Here is a 24081-nt window from a genome sequence, read left to right as displayed (position 1 = left end):
ACTTTGATACTACCTCCACTTTATGTTAGTTGCAACATTTGTCAACAATGGCGAATATTTTATATTATTTGCGAAAAAAAAATTCATTCCTTTTTAATTATTACTTGGCATTCTCTCAAACTCTCTCCTTGTCACATGCATCTTTATTTTTAATTACTCTAATCACTTAACACTTGCAAACAAGTTTTGCCTAAGAGCCTGTAAAACCCCCCATAAAGTTACAAATTATAAGAAGCGGAGGTAGTGATACGGTATATCAAAATGATTTATTTTTGTTTAGTGTTTGAACATTTAATTTTTTGGATTTTTTTTTTAATTTTTAATTTTTATCTAGAAAATTCTTATGTAGACGACAACAACAAGGAAATAAGGACACGATAAAGATAGAGTGAAGAATCAAATACATTATGTACCAAAAATATCAACATCGGACAAAAAGCAATATCAACAAGATGACTACATATATTATACACATGCATATATAATCGAATATAATCTTACCTTTTACATATATGTAAGTATTGATTCCTTCTTGTAAAATGTTCAACATTCAACAACACTATTACTCTATGCAAGCAAGCATGCATAGCATTAGCTTTTACACAATTGAGCAAAGGGTAAGCACACTTTATACACGAGCTAAACTTGCGCCACAAAACATTACGTTGCCTCGGAATATTTATCTGCTTCTAAGCTTGCCCTCTATATAAACCTTTCAATGTCCTTTCGAAAATCATCAAACAATCCTCCTTAGTTCGCTTACCAACCTTACAAAGTCGATCTCTTCGGAAATTTCTATTTATAGAAAGTTCTAACTTAATACAATGGCCATTTTCTTGAGAAAATTTCAAGCTCACAAAGAAGATTATGATTGCATTAATCATGTTAAATGTAGTTACTTGGTTGGGGTTTGTGCAATCGAAGGGGATGATGACGATGACGATGATGCTCCATATGATTTTGCACCTGCTGCTTAATAGTTGAATAGCTAGATTTTTGTTGGGTGTAGTTTAATTAGTTATAGATTCAAATGATATGCCATAATATGTACAATGTTATCCATAAATTTTGAGATGATGCAACACAAATTGGATGAGATAAAGATGAATTGCCGGGGGAAAAAAAAAAAAAAAAAAAAAAAAAATTGGCAATATTTGATTTGTACCTTCAATTTTTGAATGATTTTTAAGTACTGTATGGTCTAGATCTGGTAATGTACGTGGACCATATATATCAGCTGTTTAGTTATATAATTTGATCTTGCAACTTCTCTTACTTCATACTCGTATTTTAATAATCAAAATATCAATGCACTATTATTTGTTGCAAATACTGTTCTACGCCATGATAATTAAATCTCACGAATGAAGTAATATGCATGTAAATGCAACTTTACAAAAAATTCTAGTTACAAATTAAAAGTAGTAAGTACATAATGAAAGAGATTTTTAAACTTAACTACTAATCTGATAGGCCCTTTGTTTCTAACAGTGCTTACATGAACATTGACATATACTCCTTACTATTCCTTTATCTCATGATGTTTCCCATCTATCTTCACAACTAATAATCTGGAATAAAATATTATCCTACACCTACACTGAGTAACTTGTTGAAGCTATATAATAGCTATTCCCACAGCTAACATCCACTATCATAAATTCACATTTAACGATCACCTTTATAGCTGCATTTCGCCGATCAAGGCCATGGGTTGATAAAATATAAGAATTTACTACTTTTAAAGTACACTAGTAATTTTTGTGTGCCCTTAATTACCTTTAGAATTATAGATATAAGTTATTCTAAAGTTTCTCCCATTATGAAAACACATATCCCAAAATGATCTAAACTAAAGTATAATTGAACACATATTAATTATTTAAATTTATGATATAGAGTTTGAGCAATACTCAGTCAATTCCCCAGATAAACAAAATTTGTTTATCTGGGGGTATAATTGTCTTTTCAAGTATCAGTGGAGGGGTATATGCGTCTTTTCATGTACTAGTTGAGGGGTACATGTGTAATTTTCTCACCAAATAGTAAAAGCAAAAAGTAAACAATAATTGGACAGCTCACCAAAAGTACTGAATAAATGACCTTGCTTGTTCAATATATTTACAAAAATGCCACCAGATTAACAAAAAATTCGTTTATCTGGCAGATAAACATGTATTTTCCCATAGAGTTTCATGCTTGCAACCCAAACTTTGGCAAATAATATACGAAGTATATACTACCTATAGACGTTAATTGTTATATGCAATTTTAGGTTATTATTTTTGAGATATAAAAAATTCCAAAGATGTAAATAACAATTAACTAAGGTAGTGTTTAATTTTTTTATTTTTTTATTTTTTTTTGTAAAAAATTATATAAATTTGATATTTGCAACTTAAAGTATAAAGCAAGACAAATCTAGCTATTATTATTATTATTATTATTATTATTATTATTATTATTATTATTATTATTATTATTATCTTAAGCATATATACACAAAATAGGTAAAATTGAAATAAATTTAAAATGCGAAGTAAATATAAATAAGAGCGATATGGTTATATACAAAAACATATAGTTTCAAACAAAAAGAGTTACCATAGTAAGCTTGTTTTATTGGCAAAGTTTGTATCTGCGAGATCAAACTTTACTAGTGACACTTTGAGGTAAGGATTCTCTTACCCTTCCTTCACTTATAAAGTGCCTAATCCATTAATCCGGATCGGAAAGACCTTAAAGAGGTTTCGACCTGGTATAGTAGGATCCTTCTCTCCTTACCAACAAAAAAAAAAGAGGTTATTTCTATTTGTGCACACTTGGCGCTTGAGCAAATCATAGTCCAACATATCAACAAGTCAACAAGATATAATTTGTAGGTCCCAACAACCAACATACACAAATACAAGACACAAAAGCATATACGATACACTCTTAAAATCTTTAATTTCACCTCCTCTAACAAAAGGGCAATATGACCCCTCACACCATATATACCTTTCCCAATAATATTTGAGACCAAAAATTGCCTATAAATCCCTCATGTATAGCTTTTTGCCTTTTTATCCAACCCTAAGACTATATACGTACCTAAATCCAAGCCGACGTGTTGCTGAGTTGTCCTTCGTGCTCTTACGTGGATGGACGACAATACGACATATGGACATATGATGCCATTTATGCCTAGTACTTAGGGTTTGCACTTTAAGCCTTAAGTAATGCACATTCCACAAAAGAATCTCTTAGCTTTTTCGTGTGCCTTTGCATGTCCAACAACCTTTTTATGTGTGTTTGGACTTCCTGTTGTATATATAAGCACCATAGTCTACACCATTAAAGATGCAACACAAATCATTACAAAATCTAAGCTAAGCATATAATTATTTGTTCATTGTGATAATTTTATCTTTAATTAATTTATAACCTAGAAATGTCAATTACTTTGGTGGATTTTGGCTTGAGGAGGGGCAACAACAACAACAATGGTTTTGAGGATGATATAAGATCATGCTACAAGTATGCCTCTCAAAGATGCACAACAAGGGAAGATGGTGACGACGACGATGATGATGGAACTTATGATTATGCACCTGCTGCATAATTAGAGTAGCAATGCAAGTAGCAACCCGGGTTTTTAATTAGCATTTAGCGCGTGCTAATTAGTAAATTTTTGTTTTCTCAAGTAGATTTAAATTTGTTGCTTAATTGTTCTCATTAAGTAGTTGTACGTAGGAATTAATCGGCTCCTACCTTATTAGACAATGCTTATATATAGAGAGATAGCTACAAAATACAGCCTTTTGTTATAATTAAAGAGTAGAATTTTGTTAGAAATTTCTACATTAATATAGCTGGTATTTCTATCATGTAAAGGTTTAAGAAACTAACATACATTAAGCTAATCTAATTTACTAGTGAATTACCAATTGGTTGTTGGTGTAGTGGTGATTTGGTCTACACTTGGTAGGGAGGACTTGTGTTCGATCCCCCGCAACAACAATCGGGAGGGGACTGGAACCTAACCACCCAGAATTGATCCCCAAATCCGGATTAGCCCAAAGGGTGAACCGGGTGGAACACCAAAAAAAAAAAAAAAAATTACTAGTGAATTACAATAATAATTGTAATATAACCATGAATTAAAATTTCAGTGTCTGAAAAAAAATGTCATCAAATTAACTGAAAATTAATGTATGAGAGCAGGCCCTAAGTGTTTGTTAGGTTGAAGTGTTGAGCATGAAAGATAATACTACCTATATGATGTTATTTCAATTTAGTTTAGTTTCCATTAATTAAATTGTTAATTGATAAGGATTAAAGCTTTACTTTTCATGAAAGTTGGACTTGATTGCGAAAGCCTAGATAAGCTTGTTAAGAAGTGCAAATGTTGTACTCCGTACTAAATAAACAACTCAACTTATTTCACTTCAATTCTTAGCCATACCATAATACAGATTGTCAAAATGACAAAACTTATACAAGTAGAATAAGTGTAGACCACTTAAAAAAAAAAAGATGATATCTCAGTAATTCAATTGGCAACAACAAGGCGAGCCATCAAACTTTCAATATCTTTCCTAAGATAATCAAATATGCGACAACTCATATCATTCTTTTTAGAAATTTCAACGATATGTAATGTACTACAATAATTACTAAAATACCGTGAAAAAATTTACATGCACCGTGAAAACACGCCTCATATACTTGAAAAATCGACATTATTTTCAGAATTCCATAAATTCATAACAGTGATTTATTTAATTTCTGAATCATTAATATCTGACATTATAAATAATCTACTGAACCTCTAAAATGACTAAAATTACAGAAGAAATATAACTTGCTAATAAAAGAGGTTGAAATTTCTTCAAATCGATCACACGACAAAGCAATTACTAATTCAGAATACAATTAATTTTATACTAGTACAAGGTACATTACCACCACCCCATCTCATGCCATTTTCCATTTTACCACGTGATCTGATTTTTTTTCTTTTTTGGTGGGTCCCAATTTAAAACCATTTTCTTATTTTTCTCAAACATAAATTTCCTGTCGGCCAACCAAAACGACATGGTTTCACGTTAAATTTCTACGAAACGACGTCGTTTTTTTGTATTTATTGTTCAATTGAAAATTCAACTCCTCCATAACCATCCTTGATTCAAGCTAACTATCACACACTCTCTCTCTCTTCTCATCACCGACGTGAGATGTTGGCAGCCATTTTCAAATTCTAAGGTTTTTCCCAATTTTCTCTCTCCTCTTTTTTATTTTTTCAATTTATATGAATGAGAATTTCTGTTTTTGTTAGTCAGATTTGATTGTGATTTCTTGCAATTAAGATCTACCCATTAATCCAAATGCTGTAATTTGTCAATTAGAGCAAGAAATTTCATCTGGGTGTATCAAATTTTGTAGAAATTTGTCATCTTTTGACCCAAATTAAGGTGAAATTTTGTAACCATGATTCCTGTTAAATTGGAGGTTACAAAACAACATTATGCAACTAGTAGTCTTGTAATTGGGTATGCTCTTTGTTCAAGTTTATTAGCTGTGATCAACAAATATGCAATTACTCAGTTTAATTATCCTGGATTGTTGACTGCTTTGCAGTATTTAACCTCTGCTTTAGGGGTTTGGATTTTGGGGAAACTAGGGTTTTTGCATCATGATCCTTTTACTGTTGACATTGCTAAGAAATTTTTGCCTGCTGCATTTGTGTTCTTCCTTGCTATATTTACAAATACGAACCTCCTACGACACGCCAATGTCGATACATTTATCGTGTTTCGATCGTGTACTCCCCTGTTGGTTGCCCTTGCTGATACTACCTTTAGGAAACAGCCCTTGCCATCTAAGCTGACATTTGTGTCATTGCTGGTGATTTTGGGTGGTGCTGTTGGTTATGTTGCCACTGATTCGGGGTTTACGTTGACTGCTTATTCGTGGGCAGTTGCGTATTTGGTGACCATTACTACTGAAATGGTTTATATCAAGCATATGGTGACTAATCTTGGATTGAACACTTGGGGTTTTGTGTTTTACAACAATGTGTTGTCGTTGATGATGGCGCCCGTGTTTTGGATCATCACAGGGGAGTATACTGAGGTTTTTGATGCCTTGTCGTCGAGTGCTGGGGATTGGTTTAATACTACAGCATTCTTTGCTGTTGCACTGTCTTGTGTGTTTGGGTTGTTGATTAGCTTCTTTGGGTTTGCTGCTAGGAAGGCAATTTCTGCTACTGCTTTCACTGTTACAGGGGTGGTGAATAAGTTTCTCACTGTTTCGATTAATGTGATGATCTGGGATAAACATGCTAGCCCTTTCGGGCTTGTTTGCTTGCTCTTTACACTTACTGGTGGCGTGCTCTATCAACAATCGGTCACTGGTGCTCCATCACCGCGTGAATCTGCCCTATCTAAGCAAAGTGATAATGAGGGTGATGCTGAGAAATTTATAAAGGATGAAGAGAAAGGCCTTTCAGGCAAGATCTGAAGTGAATATGTACTTCTGCTGTTTTATCATTGAAGAAGATGGCCTACTCCGGCATTATTCTTGGAGTTCATATCTCTACCATCACTGATTCAGGAGCATTTTTTTTATTATATGGACTAGATTCAAAGATGTTATATCATATTAATGAATTCCTTTGGTAGTTTTCTTTTAACTTGTGCTCAATTAGTATGTGGTATTGCTATTTTTGAGTAGTGTAGTACTAGACATAATCTTGGCAGTAAGCATATATTGTTGTCATAGTTAGAGAACTTTGGTTACCACTCTTTGATCTTCAGAGTGCCAAAGTAACTATAATTGTATCAACCATCATGAATCTAATGATAAGGTGAAATTTTTCTTGCCAATCGTGATTGTCTCAGTGTGTGTTGTGATGCTAAATTGTATGCTTTGAATGTAATTTTATAACTTGTGCTCAGTTTTCTTCAGTAATTGGGTTTGCAAAGTCAGTATGTTTGTCTTTGCAAGGTATTGCTTAATCCTTTATTGGCCTATATTGAAAGCAGTAATTAAAGGTGGTAATGTTTACGACTTTATGTGTAATTTTGTGAGGCTTTACGCTATGCCAATGTCCATGTTATTCCTTATCTACCATTCCACCTTCTAAATATCTCTTATCCATCATGAATATTCATCAATCATCACTGCTTGTGGTATTGATTGAGTCAACTCATAATGGGACTTTGTGAAGTAATTTTGGGATCAATATCATTGTGATACTGTTAATGTTTGGCCCATTCTTCTACTCTTGTCACTACACTATTCCAATAGTTTTTGTGTTATGCTTTCGTGATTTATGTCACTAAATTGCTTTTATACCTAGATCAATATAATTTAGATGGCTTTTTATAATCCATTAGTAATTTGCCCTTTGGATCGTTTTCTTGCTATTATTTGCCCATGATTCAGTTTACATCATTATCACGGCTCTGTGCTATGCTTTTCAAACTTAGGTTATACCTGACATCTGAACTTGAATACAAGTTCTTATACTCAGGATTTTTTTCTTCCTCTCCTTTGATCCTGAGCAGTATACTTGTTTCTATGGAGTGCTTTTTCTCTAGCCCATGTAGTCACTCAATGGGAGGTTGAACATTAATTGTTTACTCTGTGAAACCATGATTTATGTCAATTTGCGTAATTGCTGCAAACCTGCATAGTTTTGAGTCGGGTCGTTCTGAATTAATCAGAGATTTTTATCCCCTTCCTAATTCATGTTGTGACCTGATGTATTGAGCTACTCATTTTACTACATAATCTGAATGATCCATACTATTATGAACCATATCTAGTTGTTTTATTGTTCTGAATTCTGATAGTCTCTGAATCATATGGCAACAAATATTTCTGAAGAATCCATGTTGCCATAAATAACTGTGTTGCATGACAGTCACTACAACAGTGTGGAATATGTAAATCTATGCAGGCAATAACTCAAGAAGATGTATTCATCTGTCTAGTGTAAAGCCGTTGGTCCAATTATATGTTTTTGTGTTTGCTAGCAAACAGTACAGCATTTGCGCCCATAATATGGTGCTTTTACTTGAGACGTTTTATCTATAAACTTGTTTCTTGTATAAACAGAATAGTTTCGTGAAGATTATTGCAGTGTTCAACTTTTGGGGCTGGAGTTGGCATGCCATCGGTTTCCTTGACAGCGTGAAGGTGATATGCTGAATGGTCTGTAAGAGCTAGACTACTTTCCGATCTATTTCTCATCTATGATGCTTCTATGACTCCTATCAAAACTTGAACCTGAAACTCACCACATGTGTTCAGGCACCACGAACCATGTTTGGGGGGTTGGGTTTACTATACTTAACACAAATATACAAGCATTGTGCTTTTCCGAGTAATTTTTATTCTTTTTCAGTTTTGTTGAGAGAAGAATAGTATGCTCATTTTTGCAAAACTCTCAAAAATTGCTGTATTTTTGTTGAGAGGTCTTTTAACTAAAGAGTTAAAGAGCAAAAGGGAACAATGCGCAAGAAATCCTGTGTTGTTGTGGCATATTTATAACGTGGCCCAAATTTTTTATACTCTCTCGGCCTCTTGGGCTGGATTTAGATTTATCCAGGCCCATTTTAGCCTGGGTTTAAAATTTTATTACTAACCCTTTTTTAATATATATTTTTTTTTGACAAGCCCTTTTTTTAATTACTATAATGAATTTATTTCAAAAAATTTTACCATAATGAATATACAACCTCCAATATTTATTCAAAAAAAAAAAAAATAATGTAACAATAACTCCCAATACATTTTACAAGTAACATCGATTTGTAAAAAAAAAAAAAAAAAAGCGTAATTTTAACTCCCAATATATACATTTTACGAAAAAACATCAATTTGTAAAATTTAAGTAACTCTATATTTTTATTCAAGAAAGGAAAAATTGCCAGAAAATACCTTGTTTGTAAGTCAATTGTAAATTAGTACCTTACTCTTTTTTTTTTTTCAACTTTCATTTTCTCTCTAACTTTGTGCTCGTGTGATGCACATAGTTGAAGATTCATGCACCTAAGTTGTATAAGTTTAATTTGATTAATCTACCATTGCCTCCCCAATTGAAAGTTGTTTTATAATAATAATTATTATTATTATTATTATTATTATTATTATTATTATTATTATTATTATTATTATTATTATTATTATTATTATTATTATTATTATTATTATTATTATCTCAAAAACAAAAGTTATACAACCTACAATAAATTAGTGGGAAGCTGAGATACAATCTGGGCCCCACTCCTCTAGCTATAGCAAAGCCTACCCTAGTGAATATATGAGCTGCAGCACATACCAGGACGTATTTATAATAGTAATAATTAATGAAACAAAAAGACTTATACAAACCAATGAAGTAACCCCGTCCCCCACGAGCCCCAATGTCTTGCGTCATTGAGAACCTTTGAATCCGCTTCAGCAACGCAACAGTCTCCTTTTCTAAATCCCCAAGCGAAGAAAAGGAGAAGGGAATGAAACCGTATCCAATCGCCAGACAACGAGCTTCATACTTAACCCGCTTCCGATGAGCCGCATCAGCCACAACCCGTCCCGGAACAAAGTCAGATAGCCCTGTTTGTGTCAAAGGAGAAGACCCTGTGAAGTTGACACATACATCACGACCACGATCCCATGAATAAAGTAACAAATCGGCAACGCAAGTTTGCATAATTATAACCTTCAATCGATAAATGAACGAGGAGAGGGAAGAATTAAGGTAGAAATGCTTTGGATTTCTTATTTGTACATTAGCCGGCTCTCGAGCGCTCCATCATGACCAAAATCGGTGGGAAATTGAGAGCCAAAACACCGGATCAGAATCCGTCATTAAGGTGACATTTTATTAAAATAAAATTTAATTCAAGTTATTAGTTGACAAAAAAAGGTACTAGATACAAATTGCCTAAAAACAAGGTGTTTTCACTTTTCAGTCAATTTTACCTTCGAAAAACAATAATTCAACCTGTTTTTAGCAAGTAGCTCCCATTTTCATTGCATTAACCCTTAATCCATCAACATAACCTCATTTGATCATCATTATACCCTTAACAACTCAACTAGTTGCTTATATGTGAAGTGGTCACACCATCAACTAATGGTGTGACCGAAAACATGTAAGGGCCTGATTCGATTAATGAATTGAACTAAACTGATTGGGGAGGAAGTGAACTGAACTGAACTTAGCTTAACTAAAATGAAAAAAAAAAATTATAATACAAGCTCATAAGTCATAATTTGTAATCAAATAAGTATTGTGTCGATTATCTACAAGCTTGTTGGTGGCTGTGATCAGAGTTTTCAGTTGGTAAAGGAATCTGATTTTGCTAATTAGTACTGTCCGTAGTAGTGTAGTACATTGCAATCTATTGAAATTAAACAACATGCTATAATTTACTCACATTTACCCATGCTTAATGAGGTTCCAAACAAGAAAAACTAATGAAAGATACAAATAATAGCTTAATTCCACAACGAAGGTCCATATAATTAAGGTTGTGAAAATTATAACCTTTTTATTGAAAATTAAGTTTTACGTAAACATAAAAAACCAAATGGATAAAACCATGCAAATTTAGGCACTGACTAGATGTCTTGAGCTAATTTAAGAGATTCCTTAACTTTTACGAGGTACACACTATTTAATTTTATTTAGTTGACTCAAATTACTCCCTCCGTCCCAAAAAGAACGACTTATTTGAGTTGATTATGCGGGTATTAAGGTAGTTAAGTAAAAAGAAGTAAAAGTATATTGGAAAGATAAATTTACATGGGGTTTGTAAAAAAATAGAGAGAGAAAGTAATAAAATAACATGGAAAATCAAATTTTTATATGGGGAAGCTAATTTTGCACAAATATTTTGCAAATTGGTGGTGTTTTAATGCAAATAAGTCATTCTTTTTGGGACAAAGTTTTGGCCAAATTGGTCGTTCTTTTTTAGACGGAGGGAGTACTAAATTATTAACTTTGAGTTCCACGTACATAAATTTGCATTTCACTATGTTAATTTGTGTTTTTTGAAAATCGGTTCATAAAATTTATCAATTTAGAATTCAAGTTACAATATTTTACTCGGTCGAACCAAAATATTACAAGTAGTACGATTCTTTGAGTTTGTTTTATTATATGGTCCTTAGATATAATCATTTATCTATATTTTTCAAAAAAATAATTTCCTTAAAATTTGTACGAGTAAATATAATTGGTATTAGTAGTATACTAGTGAAGTAGATTACAAAAACTAAAAACAAAGGACAATAAAAGGAATAGTTTGGTATTGTCAGCTGAAACAACGGTAGGGTGAGACACAAGGGTTGTTTGTCCCATGCACAACGTTTTTCTTCAAGGAAAACTAAGCAATTGTTGTTTCTAAATTCGATTAACCTCCCTTAATTTAGTTCTCACGTCATCATTTTCTTCTCTATTATATATATATATATATATATATATATATATATATATATATATATATATATATATATATATATATATATATATATATATATATATATATATATATCCACCAACGCATGCTTGGATTAGCTAATAAGATACGGAGTATTTGATTAGCTAGTATAATTACTTAAATTTGAACGATGTATTATCTATCACATTCAAACCCAAGGAAAACACTAATTAATGTGGTTAGGACAGCTATTAAATTCGTTCATCTTGAATTGGAATCAGCCTCACTCTCATAAGTTCCAATATAAGTCAAAATCAAGTAAATCCGTATTTGATAAACTCAAAAAAAATAACATCTCTGAACCTTGGAAGTACATCAAATTATGTATTGTAGATTGTCTATTAGACTCTAATAAATTCAGTTCAGCTCCAATCAGTTTAGTTCAGTTCAGCTCCTAATTTTTTTCACTTTTAAAATATTCATTTCAGCTATATTCAGTTCAGTTAAGTTCTATTCAGTTCAGCTCAGTAATTATAAACAGGCCCATAATACTCGTATAAGATTAATTAGTTTAGAAAGTGAAATCGGGTAAATAGAATACTGTCATTATCATTGTATATTTGTATATAAATTTAGTGTGAGATATATATGATCATCTTACATTCTTACCTATTGAAGTACGAGCACAAAATCAAGTATTAGCATAGTCTTTTATGTATTATAATAATATCTGATGTTATCATATAATCAGCTTGATATACTCCGTACAAAACATTTTAATTTGAAATTTCAAGCTCTTTTGATTGGTAAGAATATAAAATTTATCTTTTTTGGGTGATATTGTAAAACGAAGTTTAACGTTTAGTATATGAACATTATACGAGTTGACTGCTATGTATTAATTTACAGACCCTAAGTCCCTAATATGGCACCATCTTTTTGGACTTGAATAACGGATTTTGATTCATAAACAATGTATTAATGTTCAATTTATAAAATTTTGCCAAATAATCCCTAAAGCCTATATTAATCATGATCTAAGAGCCTAATGAAGGATTTTTCTAATATTTGACAAACCCCAAGAATTTAATTAGAGGAAAAAGTCTTTAGAGTTAGGTTGAACATCAATTTGAACACATAGCACTATATATCAAATTTGATTTGTCTAAATTGTTGATTGGCTAGTACTTGATATGAATTGAATAAATAAAGACTAGCCCTATTTCTAAGATTTTAACATGTACATGAAATTATATGCATATATATCTAAAACACTTCGCGGTATGTTAAAACTAAAAATAAAAATAAAAACTATAAACTATTATATGTTCTTGATATGAATAAAATAAATAACTAGCTCAGCCCTATTTTTAAGATTTTAATAGCTGGTGCGTGAAATTGTATACACATATCTACACATATATAAAATATTTCGCCGTATGTTAAAAAAAAACTATTATTAATGGATAAATAAAATTCTCCAATATCACTAAAATAAGTTTATGTGTTTGCTAATTGCTATATACAGGTACACTAAGCTAGCTAGATATTACTTTTAATATAAATTTTGTGGACATCAAACGTTAATTTGATCGATCTTCATAAATTATTTATTTATTTATTTATTTTATATAAAAAAAGGGTTAATCCTTCTTAATTACACATCAAAAACATACATGTGTTATTGCATTAACATTGTTAATACATTGTATGCCAATTAAGAAGTCGTTATCAACTTTAAAATCTTGTCAAACTTGTGGAGATTATGTTGATGGGTGTGGTTAATGAGTCATTTTCAGTTAAAAAGATGTCATACATTTTCAATTACATCAATAGATATATAACTAAATAAATGCATATTTATGTATGGAGAATCGTCCATATAATTAATCAATTGGTAGGGAACGTGAACTTAATATATATAGTACTATGAAGGAAAATGATGATAGATTCCACTTAACTAGTTTAATTGCTTTTTCTAGATTAATTAGTTAGAAATGGTAAAAGTGGACTTTAAAGGTCTAATGATAATTATATAGTCATGTTAGCCCACACTCCACATCTTCATCTTCCACTTATGGATTATGTGACTAGGTTAAGTCATATGTAGTTGTCACTTGTACAAAAATGTAAATCCTCTTTAAATCAATAGGGCTATAAAATTTACTTTTATGATTAAAGCTTTTTTCTTTTCCGAAGGGTAAGGTAACTACGTAACAATAAGGTTGTTCCAATTCTCAAAGTTTCAATCTTTGGGGGCCGAGAAAAGCTGATCATGAATATATAAAGTGTTATTGTAATTATAATTGCGCCTTTATTTAAATTTAAACTCTTGAATATATATAGTCCTTAGGGCTACATATAAGCATTAAAAAGACTCTTGAAAATTGTTTAAATTTAGAAAATCATGACAAAAACACACTAATTACACTGATCTACGCGTGTTTTTGTCATGAATTCCTAATTTTATACAATTTTCAAGACTTTTTTAATGCTTATATATAGCCCTAAGGGTTAGTATAGCATTACCCTTTATTTTATTTGTAAATAAAAAGCATGAAAATTAGAAGTGTAAAGTTGTGGAATGTCACATACGGTAAGCAATAATTATTGATAAGTATTGCATTAGTTTCTGTCAAAAAAAAAAAGTATTGCATTAGTTTGGGAACGATTAATTAACATCAATCTATTAATTAAGTGCAAGTATAAAAGTATTGATGCCATAATCATCAAGTCAGACGTGACAACTGTAATTAGAGCTATGAATGACATTGTACTAACTAGAAATTGAATGTTGTATTAATAATCATAATATTTCATTATTTCTTAAGTTTCTTTTTCAAATTTTCTTCTTTGTTTCTCATAAAGTGGCAGATTTTTGTGGAGCACATTCTGCACATATAGCTAGTCAATATTCACACTGAATCACACAAAATAGTCTTATTTGGCGTTTTTATATACTTTTCTTTCTGTAATTCTTTATTACTTCATTTATCTGATAAGAGAATATATCAAGTTAATTAATTTGAATTTTAGCCTTGGTAAATTTTAATCCTTTTTAAGCAATTTGTGAAGGCTAGTCAGTATTTTAAATTTTAATCTTGTTTAAGCAATATAGCTAGTACAATAGTCTTATAAATTAATCTGAAATTTAACCTTTGTAAATTTTAATCTTCATTATGTGTAGGCAATAAAACTATTAGAGCAACTCCAGCAGTGTAAAATTAGGAGTAGGTTGCAATTTATGAAACTAATAAATAATTAGCTTAACCATTGGAATTGCATTACCAAATTAGCTGGGCAAAGCTATTCGCTTAGCTAAGCTAATTAGGTTAGCAAATTGTGGGAATTAAAAAAAAATTATTGAAAATTAGCTTAACCATTGTGGGATTAATTAGCTACAAGGTAGATTAGCTTTGCAATCCTAGGTGGCATGGCAAGCTAATTTCAGAATTAGCTTACCATTGGAGTTGTTCTTAGTCGTTAGATTAGTAATTACTCCGTACTAAATACTCATTCGTCAAAAAATAAAAATAAAAATAAAACTCGTTAAATCAACTAACTATGGATTATCGTTCATGATAAACTTAACAATGATCATTTAAAAAAAATTAAAAAAAATAAAAAACAACATCAATGAGATTAATATGATTAGCCTTTGTTTCCTAATTCAACTAATTTACTACTCCTATGAAAGTGAAAAGAAGTTTAAGAAACATTGTTCTCAATGAAAAATACTCTGTAAGGCCCTGTTTGATTCACCTTAATTTTGCTGAACTAAAATTATTTGTACTGAAATGAACTTATTTTTACTGAACTGAACTTAATTTTACTGAACTGAAACTATTTTTATTGAACTTAAATTATTTTTACTGATTCTTTATTATAATTCTTCTTTATGAAAACTGAATTTTGCTGAACTGAACTTATTTTTACTGAACCGAAATTATCTTTACTGAACTGAAATTAATTTTACTGAACTGAAATTATTTTTAATTAATATTATTTTTTTAAGGTGAAAAGAACAGGGTCTAAATCAAATATTCAAAATGTGACATTGTTATCTTTCACTATTTTTTTCACCAATATGGCAATATAGTACGGAGTACTCCTATTTTCAACCAAATAAGTTATGGTGGACTTAATCGTCTTAATTAATGATGAATTGGACTCTCTAACAACTAACTATGAATAATAAACATAATAATACTGTAATAATGATAATTAATTGGACCAAAAATTGATTGGTTAATTCAGTAGACAAAGCTTTATAACTTCTCTATCTAATCAGTAATCACGACATTCACGACATTTGAATATCAAAATCACTTTTAGTCATTGCATAAATAAAACTTTTATCACTTCCTACTTTCGTCCTAAAACTAAAATTAAGCGTAATTTTACACCCTTTTACTCCCTCCGTCCCTAAATTACATTCCTCTTTCTCTCTATTATGTGAGGAATAAATGCTAGAAAGAGGAATGTAATTTAGGGACGGAGGGAGTACAACTTTTAAATGTATGACTACAGTTTTATGAATAATGTTGAAACGATTATGCTCTTAAAATTTACATAATTGCTCTCATTCATGCTAACTGTTTTTTTTAACTCTTAAAAATAGTGTGTGGACATTTATACCCCTAAATTATTTATTATTTTACCTCATTAGCGCTACTAACAACAAACTAAATTGTAACATAAGGTCAAATCGAAAAGACTTCTTGAACTGGCTAGTTATGACGAACGCATTGTACGCGTAAGCTGTCCTAGTGATGTTAAATTTTTCCAAAATAAACGTGTATACGTACAAACTTATAATAAAAGTAATAAAAATTACCTAAAATTATGTAAGTAATTATTGAGTATTATAATTAAACAATAGTTGCAAACCAAACAATAATAATTAAGCATTTTATAAACTCAACTAGCTTTTTTTTGACTCGTTAACTAGTGCATAGTTCACGTGGTAACACTAGTACACTACACATACATTTCACGTAGAGGTTTATATATGTGCCTATATTATGTGCAAAATAATATCTCCCCAAATTTCTCATTTTCATATTCTCCTTCTTTCCTAATAACCTACATTTCTATTTTCTCTCTTTCTTTCTTAGCTTCTCACTAAGCCCGGCCCGCCCACTTTTAATACTTACTATAAATAGTATATAAGTGGTTGTACACTATATATCTTCCATTCAACTAATCCCATTATTTCTAATAATAGTAATGTCATGAGGTCCTATGACCTCTATGGTGTATCACATCCGGTATCCGATATGGACGAGTTGATCGGCTATGATCGGGTTACATCATGGGTCAACACGTTCGTCCCTGAACATGTGTCATTGCCTACTACTCTAGGGCCCGGGTCTGGCCCGGGCCTTAGTTATATTGATCCAGTGCCGAATGAGTTGATGAAGGTGATTGGTGACACGTGGACGGACCAGATTGATGAGCAGCAGCTAAGTGGGGAGAGTCAGCTAGTGTGTGACATGGAGGAGGATGTTGGAATAAGGTTAGTCCATGTTTTGTTAACTTGTGCCGATGCACTACAACGTGGCGAATTCCAATTGGCGAATTCGCTTATTGGTGAGATGACCAATGGGATGATGACACGTGTCAATACGGCTTGTGGGATTGGCAAGGTAGCCGGCTACTTCATTGATGCTTTGAGCCGGCGCCTATGCCACCCGGGCCTAACCGGGCCGGGCTCGGTGTCTAATGAGGTACTCTATCATCACTTCTATGAGGCTTGTCCTTACCTTAAATTTGCTCACTTTACGGCTAACCAAGCCATATTAGAGGCCTTTGAAGGCCAAGCCCATGTACACGTCATCGACTTTAATTTAATGCACGGCTTGCAATGGCCGGCTCTAATCCAAGCCTTGGCTCTAAGGCCCGGCGGTCCACCATCCTTAAGGCTAACCGCGATTAGCCCATCTACATCAAATGGTCATGACTTCTTTCATGAAACCGGGATGAGGCTAGCCCAACTAGCTCGGTCAGTTAATGTTAAGTTCTCATTTCGAGTTGTTACAACATCGCAGCTTGAGGACATCAAGCCGTGGATGTTCCAAACAAGTCCCGAAGAAGCTATAGCCGTTAATTTCATATTACAACTCCATCGACTACTTATCACAAACATTAACCAATTTCTCGAGTCAATTAAAAGTCTAAACCCGAAAATTGTTACCGTGGTAGAACAAGATGCAAACCATAACGTACCAGACTTCCTAGTACGTTTCACGGAAACGTTACATTATTATTCCGCAATGTTTGACTCGTTAGAGGCTTGTCAACTCGAAGCCGCTAAGCCGTTAGCCGAGACGTACATGCAAAGGGAAATATGTAACATAATATGTTGTGAAGGGTCGGCTAGGATCGAAAGACACGAGCCACTAATAAAGTGGCAAGGTCGATTGATCCAAGCCGGGTTTAAGGCGTTACATATGGGACGTAACGCCTTTAAACAAGCGAACATGTTACTAAGTTTGTGCTCGGGCGAAGGGTATAGTGTACAAGAGAGTGACGGGTGCTTGACTCTAGGGTGGCATAATCGCCCGTTAATTGCGGCTTCTGCTTGGCAAGTGAGGACTGATAAGGATGGCATTAGTTTGACTAATGATGGATCAACTTCTTCATCTTCGTCATCATAGTATGACTTTATATAATTATTAAAACCATCATTAAATTATATATGTTTGTAATTGTTTGGTGCATTTTCGTTTTTTAATCAAAGAAATAAAATTAAATTCTAGATTTATTTCTTTTTGTTTTTCATTAGGATATAGAAAATCGTTTTAAGAATATTATATTGATGTATGAATAAACAAATAGCCACTACTTATAATCTACTACTTTTGCTAGGTACAAAGTACAATATACTTTCTCCGTTTCTATTTACTTGATCTATAGCCTTTTGACACGTAATTTAAGGAAGAGATTAAACCTCATTCATCCCTCTTATTGGTGGTTTTATTTTATTGTATAAAAAATATCGTTTGTCTTCTTTAATTAACTCCTTAAATTGCGTGTTATAGGACTAGAGATCAAGTAAATTAAAACGGAGGAAGTATGTTTTTTTGAAAAGAAATTATATTATGTAAAACTTTATTTTACACAATACAAGACATGATTATGATTTATTTAACATCAAAAGTTGTCAATGAATTCTTTTAGCTAAAACAACTGTATATATAGATGATGATAGCTCCTAACTCAACTTCGTTCTCTAAAAGGATACGGACTTACTGATTGATCAAGTGTTATACTCCGTATCACTTATATGAGTAGATAGTACGACATGTGGTTAATTGCCCGGCGGGCCAATTATATCACTTCACAAGTTGTATTTAAGTAATTGTATGCACATATGCATATATTACATATGTTATGTAACAGATGATATTATAAAACTATACATTATTAGATGGTTAATATTTTGAAAAACATTTGATTAAATTCTAAATACACTACTTTATAGAGTGTTTTCCATAGATAATGTTTTAAAAAGCTAAAATTCTCAAATTACACCTTTTTTATAAAATATTCCCTCCATACCGTCCACATAAGCAAGTTGGTTGTGTTTTTATTTTAAAAAAAAAATCCAATCAACACAAAATCGCTAATTGAATTAACGGTTTCATAAAGGATAAAACCGCTAAGCGGTTTTATAAAAAATTGTGCATACAATTGTGAAGATTATTTCACCTAGCAACTAAACCGCTAATTCAATTAGCGGTTTACTAGTGAATTGTAAAAAAAAAAATTATTAATTTAAATACTGAGTTAGACTAGGGATGGCAATGGGGCGGGTCGGATCGGATGCGGATTATGGTACCTCCATATCCATACTCGCCTAAAAATCTTATACCCATCCCCGCCCCACCACCCGTGGCGGGTACAATATCCACATCCATACCCGTCCCACCGGGTGCAAGATAGGATCCATCCCCGCCCCATCACCCACTTGGATATTCATACTCACCTCATACCTGCCCTAAAATCGTCCCAAACCCTTTGCCATGATGCTCTATGTTAGACATATGAAATATAGGAAAATATATGTGTGATATATTTTCCGTAGATATCATTTAAGAGAATAATATATTTAGTATTATCTTATGTTAAGATATTATTTAGAGAATATATCATTAGGATATATGGTATATCTTTTAGGAATATTGTTTCCTATCTTATGTTCGTAGATTTTGTATAAATACTCTACCTATGGATGAATAATAAACAACCCATTATATTCTCTCTTTCTCTCTAATTTGTCATGGTATCAAGAGCAGGTTAAATCTTGAGACCGCTCACAAAAATTTCCCCCCCTACCGGTGGGATTCAAAATTTTGCTTCCGCTATGCAATATTAATACTCTTTAAATTTTTATTTTTTTGGGTTGGTACATGTATCATATATGTGTATGTGAATTTTTTTTCGAGAGAATTTTTTTTTTTTGGGAGTATGTGAGTGGACTTCCTCCACTATAACACGTCTTTGGAGATGAAGAAATTAAACAGCGTTATGCTTGATGCAATATTTAAAAGAAAAATAACGGTTCTCTTGTGTCGTGAGACAAGATATATTTGGTTCTCCTTGTGCTGTGAGACAAGGTTTGTGAGTTGATTCGAGCATGATTTTGCTCCTTTGGATATGAGTGTGGTTTACTCTGAAAAACCAATAAAAGATTTGAGTGTAGTTTACTCTGAAAGACCAAGAGATTTGAGTGTGGTTTACTCTGAAAGACTAATAAAAGATTTGAGTGTGGTTTACTCTGAAAGACCAATAAAAGATTTGAGTGTGGTTTACTCTGAAAAACCAATATTTGATTGGAGCTCGGTTTTGCTCTAGAAAAATCAAAAATTGTTATATTTACAGGTTCAAAAAGAATGGCGTTCCTGTTTGATTGATGACTGATGAGTTCGAAAAGATGAACGTTCTCATCATTGAAAAAGAAAAAAAAAATTGAAGGAGACATCACAAGAGTGTGCATCTCTGACTTCAACAAATTGAAAAATTTCCAATCGCAACGTTCGTGTTACTGCCGTTACGATTGCGGAAGGGTGTTAGACATATGAAATATCGGAAAATATATGTGTGATATATTTTCTGTAGATATCATTTAAGAGAATAACATATTTAGTATTATCTTATGTTAAGATATTATTTAGAGAATATTTCATTAGGATATATGGTATATCTTTTAGGAATATTATTTCCTATCTTATGCCGTAGATTTTGTATCATATTAATGACGATTATATCAAATTAGGTTAAAAAAATTGGGACTTTCATTATTCAAGTTTATTGGGTCTTAGGAGGTATCAAATTTCATAAATTTTCAACTCTTCTAAAAGAAATATTGTGCGGGTATGAGGTGGGTACGGGGCGGGGCGAATATGGGGCGGGTCTACTCTAAAATCCATACCCGCCCCATCACCCATGGCGGGTACACATTTTCTACCCATCCCCGCCCCATCACCCGCCAAACCTCCCTCCATACCCGCCCCACTTGGACGGGGATAGGGCGGGTCTCTCATTTAACCCGACTCACTGCCATCCCTACGTTGGACGGTATGTGGGGAATTTTTTGTAAAGAAATGTAATTTGGGAATTTTTGAATCTTTGAACAATTTATATGGAAATCACTCCTACTTTATATTATGGCTTATCAAGTTATCTATTATCTATAAACATAAAATAAAGTTATCTATTATCTATAAACATAAAATAATAGACAATCCTATTTTGTCAAAACTCTTGTAAAAGTAAGTGACTTGAGGTCCCTATTCACACACTACTCATCCTCCCCAACCCCCCAAACAAAAGTATTTTTTATGGTCAAAATTTGCAAACCATTACGAGAGCCAGTTTGCAATCCAAGGCACATAGGCAAAGTTGCCAATTTTTTCCACTAATTACCGAAATTAATGGAAATTATGTTTTTTATTTCGAAAACGTCTCTCTTTTTTTTTCGGTGCTTAGAGAGCCACAAAGGCAGGTGATGAGAATTGATCTCAAGATCTCTTGGAATCGGGAGGGGAGCTCTAACCACTTGAGCTATCCCTCACTCTCGAAAACGTCTCTACCATTGGATATAATTCATATAAACAAGGTGCTATACAGGGTTTTAAGGAATTGAGTAAAATACTACATGATACGATCACTAATCCACTATCTAAATATAGTAGCGATATAAAATAGGGTATGAAAAATGTATGATTTACAATAACGATCGTAGTTTTGCTGAAGAGATGTCTAATATAATTCAATTGTCACGTACTCCACATTTATTAGTTATAACTTATAAATCTCTTTGTATATGTTGTACAACTTTTTATTTATGAATCAATTTTTAATAAAAAAAATGACACTATATGTCTAGACAATTTTAATCTGAATATAAGATGATTAATCGCAATTATAAATGGAATTTTTTATTCATTATAGAATTATTGGCGTAATTTGACTTTTTCATTATTTAAGTATTAGCTTTGATTTCTTTATTTTTCTATTAATTTATGTAAGATATTTATATATAATGAAAAAACTATTGTTGTATATAAGAATGAAACGACTACATATATAAGTATGTAATTGAATTTTCCTCAAAAAAAAATTAAAAAAGGAATTTTTCTCCGTTAATTGAGTAACTAATTAATTTTCAATTATATAAATTAATGATAAAACTCATACATTGACAAGTGAGTCAAGACTAACCAACGGAGTGAGTATCAAATACTTCGTGTAATTAAAATTGGACAATCTTTTTCCTATTTTGATTAATTTTATTTATTTAAATATAGCTGTTAAAAACTACAGATCAGAGTAAGACAAACAACATATTATGAAGTCATGAACTAAATAGGTTAGTATCAAGACTTTTCGACACAATTTTTTTTTTTTTTTGAATAACTTTTCGACGCATTTTAATTAAATAGATTAACAGATTTAATACAACACGTTCAATTAAAAATGAGATTAGTGTTAACATTCACAGATCAATTTTAACAATTTTTTATTTTTTTATGACAAGATCTATTTAATTTCGAACACGAATACAAAATCACAATACAAACATAACGCGACACTATCAACTCCAATTTAATGAGAATGACTAAATTAGTAATGAACTAATGACTAATGGGTCACATAATTAGTACTCCTTAGTACAAGAACCAGTAAAGATCCTAAAATTTCCCATCCAACCAACTAATCCCACTTCCACTCAATCCTTCCACTTCATTTTTCCCCATCCAACCACCCCAAACCCTCGTTACTCCCCTCTGCTTTCAAATCATAATTTGTCCATCAAATTTAATTTTCGATTTTCCGAGGTGCCGATTCAGTAGGGTCCTACACCGTACCAATATGTCGCCGCTCTCGGCCTCTTCCGTAGATGCCACCATCTACCACCTCTGCCTCCTAACCCTATACCTCATTTCCCTCCCAACATTCCTCGCATTACACTTCATCCAAGCCCCTTACGGCCGTCACCGCCGCTCAGGGTGGGGCCCCACCATCCCTTCGTGGCTCTCATGGCTTCTCATGGAAAGTCCCACCATTTTTTTCTCTCTCCTAATCTACCCTTTTGGCCAATTCTCTTCTTCCCTCCGATCTTTCTCTCTCCTCGCCGTCTTTCTCCTCCACTACTTCCACCGCACCGTTGTTTACCCTCTTCGTCTTCGCCGGAAAACCACCAGCGATTTTCCGATCTCGGTTTCTTTGATGGCTTTCTCGTTTAATCTGCTGAATTCGTATGTTCAGACTAGGTGGATCTCGAATTACTGTGATTATGGTTTGGATGAGTGGTTTCGGGGGCGGTTTTCCGGTGGAATGGTGGTTTTTGGGTTTGGTATGGTGGTAAATGTGAAGTCGGATTTGGTTTTGGTGGGCTTGAAGGCCCAAGGTGGTGGGTATAAGATTCCAAGAAGTGGGCTTTTTGAGTTGGTGAGTAGCCCAAATTATTTGGGTGAGATTATTGAGTGGTTGGGCTGGGCTATTATGAGTTGGTCATGGGCCGGGTTTGGGTTTTTCTTGTATACTTCTTGTAATTTGGTGCCTAGGGCAATGGCTAATCATAATTGGTATTTGGAGAAGTTTAAGGATGAATATCCAAAGAATAGGAAAGCTATAATTCCCTTTTTGTACTAAAAAAATAAGTACATTACATTTATTATTTGCAAATGATTTTTGTATTAGTGTTATTGTGTTAGAATTTAAGGAGATGTAAGTGTGAATTGTATGTGTAAAATAAATTGTATTAGTATTATGTTAATGATTTGGGATTTTAAGATCAAGGTGCAAGAGATAATAAGCATGATTACAAACACCATATTAGTGTGAAATGGCTTCTATTTTAGGTTTAAATTAATAATGCATCTTCTATTATACTAATGGAGTAGTATATTAAGGGCCTTTTATAATTTACTGAGCTTAACAAAACTGATTAGAGCTGAACTGAACTAAATTGAATTATTTATGAGAGAAAGAAATAAAGAACTAAACTGATTACAGCTAAATTAAACTGAAATTAAGCTTAAGATAACAGAGCCTGAAAGTATAAAACTTAATTTACCTAAAATTGATGTGCTATAATCTTGTAGGGTTTAGTTTTCACTTGATTCTACTGATA

At 32.4% G+C, this 24081-nt stretch overlaps 3 protein-coding genes across 3 annotated transcripts; all 3 read left to right on the top strand.

Moving 5' to 3' along the window:
• The first annotated feature begins 5003 nt into the window (after nt 1-5003).
• On the top strand, nt 5004-6869 carry LOC110729114 (GDP-fucose transporter 1-like). The gene has a single exon (XM_021908824.1). It carries the CDS (start codon nt 5473-5475, stop codon nt 6502-6504), a length of 1032 nt encoding a protein of 343 aa, XP_021764516.1. The 5' UTR covers nt 5004-5472; the 3' UTR covers nt 6505-6869.
• Nucleotides 6870-16417: 9548 nt separating this feature from the next.
• LOC110729111 (DELLA protein GAI1-like) lies at nt 16418-18579 on the top strand. The gene has a single exon (XM_021908821.1). The coding sequence runs from the start codon at nt 16673-16675 to the stop codon at nt 18095-18097; it is 1425 nt and encodes a 474-aa protein (XP_021764513.1). The 5' UTR covers nt 16418-16672; the 3' UTR covers nt 18098-18579.
• Nucleotides 18580-22495: 3916 nt separating this feature from the next.
• On the top strand, nt 22496-23778 carry LOC110729112 (steroid 5-alpha-reductase DET2-like). The gene has a single exon (XM_021908822.1). The coding sequence runs from the start codon at nt 22818-22820 to the stop codon at nt 23598-23600; it is 783 nt and encodes a 260-aa protein (XP_021764514.1). The 5' UTR covers nt 22496-22817; the 3' UTR covers nt 23601-23778.
• Nucleotides 23779-24081: the final 303 nt, after the last annotated feature.

This window comes from Chenopodium quinoa, unplaced genomic scaffold (assembly GCF_001683475.1).
Source record: "Chenopodium quinoa cultivar QQ74 unplaced genomic scaffold, ASM168347v1, whole genome shotgun sequence".
In the NCBI taxonomy this organism is placed as follows: Eukaryota; Viridiplantae; Streptophyta; class Magnoliopsida; order Caryophyllales; family Amaranthaceae; genus Chenopodium; species Chenopodium quinoa.
This window is presented reverse-complemented; position numbering and strand designations above follow the sequence as displayed.